Source organism: Brachyistius frenatus, unplaced genomic scaffold (assembly GCF_029030835.1).
Source record: "Brachyistius frenatus isolate BFR_SWC_R1_liver_20210118 unplaced genomic scaffold, ASM2903083v1 Contig_3, whole genome shotgun sequence".
Taxonomy (NCBI): Eukaryota; Metazoa; Chordata; class Actinopteri; family Embiotocidae; genus Brachyistius; species Brachyistius frenatus.
The window spans coordinates 8595001-8605540 of record NW_027210602.1 but is presented as its reverse complement, the minus strand read 5'-3'; the positions used below and the strand labels follow the sequence as shown (position 1 = coordinate 8605540).

At 44.4% G+C, this 10540-nt stretch overlaps 1 protein-coding gene across 1 annotated transcript in view; it reads right to left on the bottom strand.

The window, feature by feature from the left end:
- Positions 1-315: 315 nt before the first annotated feature.
- Positions 316-10540, bottom strand: part of gtf3c4 (general transcription factor IIIC, polypeptide 4) — a 13216-nt gene continuing 2991 nt past the window's right edge. The window contains exons 2-5 of the mRNA XM_069705515.1: positions 7463-9199; positions 4538-4668; positions 3962-4050; positions 316-562 (exon numbers count right to left, since the gene is read on the bottom strand). Of these exons, the coding sequence (XP_069561616.1) occupies positions 498-562; positions 3962-4050; positions 4538-4668; positions 7463-9199 (2022 nt within the window). The 3' untranslated portion in view covers positions 316-497. The remainder of the gene's footprint in view (positions 563-3961; positions 4051-4537; positions 4669-7462; positions 9200-10540) is intronic.

Sequence of the window (10540 nt, the reverse complement as noted above, 5' to 3'; positions counted from 1 at the left end):
CTTACTTGCAGTAAAAACTACACCAAAGGTCTGGAAATATAGTCAACATGAGGAAAATGAGGGAGCTTATTTATGGTGCCCTGAAGTCCTCCTGAATAATAAAAACCTCCACATAGAACCACATTTTAAACTTTGTTTCTGTGCAAACACTGTGTCTGACTGGGAATTAATTTTAGAGGGGGGGTGGGGAATAAAGAAATCTGTAAAGTTTGACTCCAAAATGTTTTACCTCAGTGAAATATTCATTTAAAGGGGGAAGCAGCTTCTCTGCACACTTTGTAGGTTACGCTCGAGAGAAAAATCAGAGTTCCAACGAATAATCAAAGCCTTTTATTTGCCCTTTTAAGATACCAATATAAAGTCATAAAAACTTGAACAAAACACATGAAATAAGAAAAAAAATGTAGCAGTGATGTCTGACAAAATTGGACCCTGCGTCAGAGCGTGGAGCTCGGAAGGTCGCAGGGAAGCCCTGAGGTTTCTGGTATCGTTCAGATCTAAATCATCGGCGAATCGCAGAGCGTGCAGGGCGCCTGCAGGATCTTCCTTATCCACTCTGGATCTGTGGAGGAAGAAAACAAGTCGCGTTTGTACTCAATGTTTTTTTAAAGAGGAACTGTTTAAATATGCAAAAAAATGATGGGAATTTCTACATGTTGGTCTCATGTTTGAAGGAGGGCCCGAGTTTCCATTAAAGTCAAGACGGGAGGAAATAAATAAGAGTCTATGCTTGGGCACCGTCTGACATCTAATATATGATGGAAGCAGAGCCCAACCAATACTGGATTTGTACATAGCCGATACAGACATCAATAATAGGCAGTAAAAGAAATTCTAGTTCATCTTTATTTTTATATTTACAGTATTTATCAATTAATTTGCTAAGTATTATAGGAGAGTGTGTAATACACCCGCCAGTCCACTAGTAGGCAGTGTGACTTCATGACGCTTGGAGTCACTTTGACGTGAGAACACGAGGCACGTCTACTGAAACAGGTGACACATGCCGGAGGTCATGTGACAACGTAGTGCTTCTATAAGGGCTGGATAGGTGGCGGAAGTCATAAACCTTCATGCAGAAGGTCGAGGTTTGAGTCCGGGAAAGACTGATGTAGATTTCTTGATGTGTTTGCGTGTTGTTTTTCCCCAAACCACATGCTCTTCCCCGTGTTTTTGTTATCCTAAACCACATGCTTTTCGAAGGGCTTGCGAGGCAACAGCCATGACACTGACGCGCAGCCCTCCAGTGGACTGGAGGATGTATTACATGCTTTGCCGTAACACCGGGTCGAGAATATACAAAAACATTTTTTGCAAAAATCCCTCAAATGTCATTATCACGCACTTCTTGAAATTGAGGTTGGATATTCATAGGCGATATGTCGGTTGGACTCTGGATGCAAGTGATGAGAGATTATATCAGGGGATTTACTGTCTCCCTCAGACATGATGACCATTAAACAAGTTTTAAATTCCATCAGTGATGCAGCCTGTTAGAAAACAGAAGATTCTTCTTCCTTGATACTGATGATTACTTTTAAACAGTAAAACCTCTAAATGGCCATGACAAAACATTTATCTTGCAGAGCTGCACATTTAAGAACCCAAAAACATTGACTTTTATTGACAAGAGTCCAGTGCCTGAGAAGGCTTTTATTCTTATAATAACAAACCGCCTTAACAAACAAATACAGAAGAATGCCAACAATCTGAAACGTGTTTAGAGACAGGTTTTGGGATGGTGCTGATTTTGACAGATGCCAAACCTGCACAGTCCCGTCAGCGTTTAGCTCAGATAGGCTGGAATGACCAGTAGAGCCGAAGCCTGAGGCGCTCAGACGGGCAGAAAAAGACCTGAGATGCATGTAGCTGCCAGATGAAGATAATCCTGAGAAGAGAACAATGTTTTTCTCTCCCAACTTGAACCACTGCAGGAACCACACAGCTGGCACCAGTTTGTTGGCTGTTCATGATGAATCAACCAGCTCTTCTGGATCTAATTTCTTAAAAACATCATATACTAATGGTGTCAGAATGGCTCTTGATTGCATCCAATTTTGAAGATTCAGTTATTAAGTGTCATGGACACGTATGACTGAAAGCAAATATTGAACATGTTTTCTACACGTAAACGGATGTAATTCCTGCTCATCAAAAAAATCTGAGCAATCAGGTAGATCCACAGAGTTAAAGGTTCCTCCTCTGAAAGTCTTTTACACCAGACACACAGTTAGTGGGAAATCTGATTTCTGCTGTTAACCCAGTAAAAGTGAAGACCTGTTTACATCATACTGACCAACATGAGGAAGTAATACAGAAAACCAGCAGTGATGAAAACTCCTACAATTATTATAACAAATCTCTCACTTTTTTTTTAGTCATGTCCAAGCAGTACATTAGTAATTTCCAATGATATATTTATTTAAAGAAAAATGCAGCCTGGAACTGAGAAGTGGAATACAGATTGATTAACCAATTAAATATTATGAGTTCATTTCACTTAAGTCGATACCAGAATCACTTCCTACCTACTGTCATTAACAGTGGTAAATATATTACAGGGTAACAGATGACATTAAAGACATTTCTAAACTAACTTCCAAAGTGTGTCGTTCTTTTTGTTTTTGTTTTTGTTTTCAAGGCAATCAGACCACATGTCTACAAGCATTATATAGTTCTGATGCTGTAAAAGCCTGCAAGGATGTATCATTACATGAAGTGAATTGATCCCTCTTTTCATCCTGCTGCTCTGCTGTCACCCGTGTTTCTGTTTACACTCTTTGTTCTGCACCGGCTGATTAGAAAGCCACTTATTTGTACACGTGGCAGAGAAATCAGCTCCCTCCATCGAGGTAAGGGAAACAGATTTTTATAATCCAGGTTTACGTCCAGCCAATGGCTTAAATTTGAGAGCAATTTGTTTGAGTGTAACCCAAACCAATCAGTGACTGTTGATCTACTCTTCATGGGCTGGAAGAGTCAGCAGCATTTCCATCCAGTGTTGTTTTTCCCCATTCATGCATTAGTAATTCTTGATTCAAACTGAAATGCGGTTTCCTTTCCGTTTAGAGAGATTTGGAGAATGGTTGAAGTTGTGTTTGATATTTATTCTCATTATGATCAACTAAGACTTTCCTCTGTGGCAGTAATTTGGTTCACTTTGTTAAAAAAACAACAACAAAAAAAAAAAGGGCATAAGAAAATCTTTCGTTAAGAGGTCAAAAGTGAACCCCAAAATGGTTTACATTTTTTAAGACCTTGTTATTTGCAAGCGCCCTCATCATTTCATGTGTTAAATGTTAAAAAAAGAAAAAGTTTGTGCCGTTTAAGAAATCAGGATACTGCAGAAACCAGACAAATTCCTTGTCACTGGTTACATTTGCCTCTTTCAACCTCATCAGACCATTCTGTTTTTGTTTGTAAAATTATCCAGAAATTCACAAGCAAAAAGCAAATATTACAAAAAAGTTGATGACTATGACCCCGTCAAGTCTCCCTTTACAACACCTGCTTCCTTCTGAGCTACACTGAACCAAACTAAATGAAGTCCTACAAAGATGAGTTACTCCTGCACCAGGACTCATAATTCCTCAGCTGATGTCAAAATGACAAGACTAGAGATCATCTAGAATGTTGGTAGAATGAGACAGAAGTGAGACATTTCAAGTCTCAGCCAAGAAAAAGTGACACGGACCTTGCGTCGTGAGCGGTGACTCCGACTTTAAAGAAAAATAAGATCGCGCATCAGCAGAAAAGAAAAAAAAGGGGAAATAATCCCGGCTAATTTCTACATTCAGTCATGTTTCTTATGTTTTCAGGTGACTCCGAGTCCAACATGCGAAGCGGTGATCTGAGCGGCAGAGCGGGATGAAGGCTGACGTTGAAGGTGACAGGAGAAGATGGCTGATCGAAGAGCGTGGCTGTGAAACGGAGGTGGAGGGAGATGGAAAGTGGCGCTTACCCTCAGGCTCTGGCAGCCTGGCGATGCTATCCAGCAGGAGGCAGCGTCTGAACGTCAGCGTTTGGCAGGCCTGGTATGACAACACACACCTGGAGGAGACCGAGAGAAATACATTAGAGAGCTGGCTGGCAGACAGACAGACAGACACGCACACACACGCACACACACACACACACACACACACACACACACACACACACACACACACACACACACACACACACACACACGATAGGAAAGTAGAGCAGGAACAGCACTGGGGAACAACTGATGGGCACAGATTTCCCACTCGTCGCCCACTCGAGGCACCACGCTTTAGCGGGAGAGCAGGCAGGAGACATCTTTGACAAGACGATATTTATGAGCCGATGAGAGTGGTGCGTGGGTAAATATCAAAAGGTGGGAGGCTTGATTACGGCTCCGTTAGGATAAATAAACCGTCAAAGAAGGCTGTTGGCATTAAGATTCAGTTCATGTCCCGACTGCCAGGCTCAGCTGTGGGGCACCCACGCCTCCTGCGAGGCCAAAGCTAACGTGTTCGAGCTTTTGGAAGTCGCCTCAGAAGAATCTGCGTACCTGAGCCACATGTGTCCGTTCTTACAGGTGGCTTGTTTGTGCTCTGTGAAGGGCAGCACGGCTTGACACAGGCTGCAGCGCTCCGAGAACGTCTGCTTGTTCATCTTGTTCTTGATGTGGCCAATCAGGACCTGTGAAGGGCCGCGCACGCGCGCACACACACACACACACACACACACGCGCGCGTGCACACACACGCACACACACACACACACGGTGTAGGTGAAGGCAAATGCAACACTGACTTCATTTCCAACTTGGATAATAGCAGCATAGGAGACAGCACGAGAACTCACAAGTTCTTGTTCATTTTACCCAAATGTACCAGTTTTTACCGGATATCATTATTTATAAAAAACTAAAAAAAGAACTGGTGTGAAACGATTTTAAAAATGCAATAGCTACGTAGGCAGAAAAAAAAAATCACTTCTGAGTTTGTTTGTTTTTTTAATTTAAAATATATATTTCTCTAGTTTATGATTTTCTTAAAAAACAGTCTGTGTCAGAGTTTTGAAAGTTTGGGAAATGCTCAGTATTTCCAAAAAGTGTGTTTTCATGGTTTGGACTACACCCATTTGTTAACTCCTTGGTAAACTACTAATTCCTGAGCATCAGCGGAGCTTCAGGTCGGATGTAATGCTAAACAACCGTGTGTACCACAAGACCAACTGATAGTAGTGGTAAAAGTAATCAGAACATTTTCAACAATTCCCCTTTTCTGTAAATCCAATCAGTCAATCACATCTAATTGAACTGTTAATGGAAATCTGAATGCTACAGGATACAGTAATATTTCAGATAACTGTGAACTTTGCATCACCACTATGGAGAAGACCCTTTAATGCACGAAGCCAGGTCTGTAAAGAGATGGCTGGTGGAGCCCGCAATTGCTTTTGTGGCCGCAGGGGAGCAAACCCCTGTTAGCCTGGTATCACCAGGCCCTGATTCTTTATGTGAACATATAGGTCTGGGAACACCCCATCGGGGATTGTTTCTGGTCATTGATTTTGATTTGATTTTTGATTTTATACACTTTATTAATCCCCGAGGGGAAATTTCTTCACTACAGCAGGGGGGCTCTCAGGGGGGAGATGCTGCAGCAGGCTGCCACGACCGCGGCGCCAGGTAACCTGACCTGAAGTGCATGTTTTTGGATGATGGGAGGAAGCCGGAGAACCCGGAGAGAACCCACGCTGCAGCCTGTTGGGCCTAGACTTCAGCTTCATTTTGAAACTATTGGAGTAGCCTTTAACCAATTGGCATTGACCACCATATGACACATGTTGTGTCCCAAAACTCTCGACAGAGAACCTCCCCAAGTTAGCAAAGTGTAATGCAAAGTTTGTAAATGACCGCTGCAGACTTTTTTAATTTTTTTATAGGCATCGTCCTTCCTCAATATTTGTGGCATTGCTACAACTGTTCCTGTCACTACATCTAGCTCCACCACCGCTGCCGTTGTTGGAACTACTTCAGTATCATTGCACTCAGCTAACCCCACTGGTCGCTGAACGGTCCGCCCTTCAGGGAGGCTGAGCGAACCTTCACGTGAAACACGGTTTCCAGACTATAATTACAGTGAAGTCTGAAGCTGTGAGCAATAGGCAGGCAAAGAATGTCTAAATCCCTGCAGCCAGGTTCCAGAATCTTGTGGAAAGGTAGGGTGGAGGATTGTGCAGCAGCGATGGGGTGTCTTTTGAAAATGTAGTTGGTCAACTTGTAATGAATAAAGTGACAATTTTGTAATGTTAGTTATACAACAATATCTAAAGCCTCAGCCTCAGGCAAACCACACCAAACCGAATGCACAATCCTAGTTGTATATGAAAAACTGAGCATATTCCATTGCGTAAGGTAAGTTGCTTATGAATTCCAATTTTAAAGAGGGTGAACGCACCGCTTCTTCTTTTAGACGCTCCAAAGCCTTGCTTCAAAGTAAAGCTGTCACGCAGGCTATTTTTTAAAAAGCAGACCTTAATGCTGTTGGTCATTTCTTAATTTCATTTGCATTAAATGTGCACTGTGCAGCAGTAATATGTTAGATTATATACAGTACGAGGGGCAATCAAAAAGTTCCAAGACTGCTCCCGTTGCGCACGAACAGAGCATAGCACCATGTCATGCACAAACCCGGACAAACCTTCATCAATAAGTACTCCAAGTGACATCGCTTGATCAAAATCATCACCTGACTCTGGTAGGTGCACATTTGTGATTTCACCACGGACCTGAAACCTGAGCAGAGAGCACACATCAAAGTTTGTCAAATGTTTTTGGGAACGGAATAAAAACGCAATGAGCCAAATCCAACGGAGTAGGGAGGGGGTCGTTTTCGCCAAAGGTTTTCCCTCAGGTGTCTCAGAACGTCACAGTAGAACTCTGTGTTGACAGTCTGACCCTATGAGACGAATTCATGGTGCACAACCCTGCGACTGTCAAACAAAACCAACCTGGTTGCCCTTCTGACCTGATGCATCTTTTCATCCTTCAAATGTGATGTTCTGCCCCTCTTGAAATGCGAACTCCACTCAAAACACCTCGCCCGCTTCATTGCCGTAGATTTTCTGCTCTCCGTAGCCCATTTCCCCGAGTTTGACACAAACTTTGATGTGCACCGTTTGCTTGGTGTCCGTGGGGAAACCAGTGGTCACAAAAACATGTGTAACTCCGCAACTGTTTTTGATCAGCGACATAACTTGAACTACTTACCCACAAAGTTTACAGCTTCCTCCTGGTCGCTGTGCTCTGTTCACGCACAACAGGAGCAGTCTCTGAACTGTTTGATTGTCCCTCCTAAAGATCACTTTGGGATTTGCCAACGGTGTTGGGCATTAGATCGCTCTGATTCGGTCAAACAAAGAACAGACCAGGACATTCGTGTTGAGGCTGAAGGGAAGAATTATCAGGCGAGTCACCGAGTGTTACCTCTGATGCTCTGTCGTTAGTGTCTTTGGAGAGGTACTCCATCAGGCCGCAGGTGGGTATGCTGATGTTCTGCGTGATCCAGGTGTTGAGGTAGACCACCCCCAACACCTTCTTCATGTTTTCTCTCATCAGGTGAGTCTCCACAGCACTCATCCAAGCCTGCACCTCCACCCTCTGCTCCTCCTCATTGTCCTTCTTCTCCGGTTTTACTTCCTGCGGCTCGCCTTCCTCTCTCGCGGCTTCCTCTTCGTCTTCTCCGTTCTCCTCTTCCTCGTCCCCTATGAACACCTTGCTCTCCTTCTGCAAACGTTTCCAGCTGTGATCTACAGGCGGCGCCTGTAGCGACTGGTGAAGTATCCGCACCAAAAAGAGCTTGAACCGCCACAAGTAAGGCGAGTCTGATTCCTGGATCTTCTGATCGAGTTCCTCCTGCAGCGACGCAGGGATGCACTTGTTTTCCAAAATCTTCCACCGCACGAGGTCGAGCAGGTCAGCCATTTTGTACAAGTTCTGTGTTGGGGACTTGAGCAGTAGTGCTGCGGCAGTTTCTGGTGTTTTCAGAGTCACAAAGTGAACCTGGTAAGACCGGTTCACTGGATGAAAGCCGCCAACCAGACCTTGCGTGCTGACCATTGCGATGTACGCACCGTTGCGGCTCACCGCGATCCCATGCAACCTCCTTCCTGAGAGGTTCTCGGGTCGCAACAGGTCCTCCTGTTTGAAAATCAAAGTGTTCTCTGTAAATGTTGGCGTCAGCTTTTTTATCCACCCGTCCATGGAGCACGTGTACACCGTGACGCCGTGTTGACTGACCGCTAATGAGACCACAGGGAGCGAGTGCAGCCCCGCTACGTGAGAGTTGTGAACGTTCAGTCCCGCTGGCGAAATCATGAGCAGACACCAGAAGACGTAGCAGCCGCGTGATGCCACGATGAGGCTGCAGCTGGATTTATGGATCGGATGGATCATCGGGACGCATTTGATGTTTTCGACAGCGATCTCGTCACACTCCTTCCAGAGGATGACGGGGTGCCGGAGGGTGAAGTAGCCCTTCACGCCCGACAGGCTGACCGGCATGATCTTGACGGGTCCCACCTCGCTGCCTACGATAAGACCGCTCATGCGGCGATCTGCGTTTTCATACTCCCACCACGCCAAGTCACTGGGTCTGCTCACACCTGACTCGATCATGTCATAGAAGATGACGTCGGCCCCGTCCGTAAAGGGCAACACGAACTTCCACAAAATGAGGTCGCCGTTTTCCATTAAGACGGCGAGGAGGATCATCTCCACGTCCACGCACGTGTTGTCCGGCTGAACCTGCTTGATGGTGTAAATGCTCGACCACTCCATTCGGAGGGGCGTCTGCATGCGGAAACGCCGCTGCACCTCGTCAAAGTCCAGCAGGTTCGCCTGCGGCGGCTCGCTGTCTTTTTTGGCGTAGCCTCGCTCCTTTAACCTCTCGCCGTACTTTTTAGTGAGATCGATGAGCGTGTTCCACTCGAGACGCTTGTGGCTGTTATGAATGGTGAGTCTGTGTTCAAGCGTTAAGCAAGCGAGCAGACAGCGTCCACTGGAGTCGACACCTAACGGAGACCAACTGGCGTACTTTATTCCTTTGTGCACGCCTACTGATGGGTTAATCACGCTGTCGGCCACGAAAGCTTGTCTTACTGCGGCGTCCGGATGCACGGTGAACTTTTCTATCGCTTGAGCCAGCTCTGCTGATGGTCCCACCTGAAAGGGTAGACAAACACAAATTATTCAGGTTAGAGTTCAAGAAGAGCTTGCGAGGCAATTCAGTGGACCCCCCCAAACTGCAAGTGCAAACATATATTTGCAGCTGGATAATAGGGCTGTAACTAATGTACATTTTCATTATGAATTGGTTCATTCATTGTTTTACCAGTATAATTTCCCAAAAAGTCACAATGATAGATTAATATCTCTTATTTTTTTTTCAATCAGATGTAACAAATTACACCGCAAATCGTCAACATTGAAAAGTTTTAGCTTCACCAAACTTCTCAAACTTGGAATTTTCGCTTGAAAAATAACTGAAATGAGTATCAAAGTAGTCGCCAATTCATTTTCTTTTGATCATTTAATTGGCACAGTCTAATAATATGGATTTGAACGATTAAATCAAGGATTTCTAAGTTATGTCTCTTCAAGCGGGATCATTTTTGGGTAAATGGCCCGGCAAGCTCCTGAAGCTTCACCACAGACTGCAGCCTCCTGGATGGCCGATGAAGCTGCATCACCAGACAGACAGTATGTGACCTCTAAAACCAAGTTGTGCTTTGCGTGCCATCGTCCACTGCTCCCAGCTCAGTCGATTTAAAAGTAGCTAATCGTATCTGGAATTGACGGCAGGAAAGCAGCTCCGCCTGTCTGCCACTGTGCCTGGTGGATTATAAAATTCAGCTACATCCAATTTTCTATCTGCCAAGTGGATTTTTGGAGGGACGACCAACCTATAAACACTCGTGTTTACAGATTAGAGCAGCTGCGCAGAGATACATTTACCAAAGCAAAAATTGTTTCTCTTTTCATCAGCATTTGTGTTCTATCACTTTAATTATCTTTCTTTCAGTTCAGTAACAATGGAAATACAGAAACATGCACCGCTGCCAAACTAATAGCACACAAGTGAATATTAGCCTGGCTTTGTTTCCGAGGCATGTGTGCTCAAGTGGCTTAACGACAAAGCAAATAGTAACACACTCACAGATGTCAGTTTGTAATCACCTATGTACCCTGTTATGTACTGGCATTGTGCTGAAAATACGAGCATGCGGTCCTGAAGGTCTGCTGTAAATGACTAAAGGACACTGCTGCTTTAAAGAAAACACTTGCATGTAGCTGACTTACAAACGTGAAGGACGTTATGAACAACATGAAGCTGATGAGTGAAGCAGAGATTTACTTTTTACTACTGAGGAGGAGACAGTTTTGGTCAGACCGAAAGGAACGTGGGGCGAGTATCATTAAAAGGACAACAAGTAGCTTTACTTATCCATACTCACTGGATATAATAATAGTATAGTGGCTCTCATTTCAAAAACTCAAATAGTA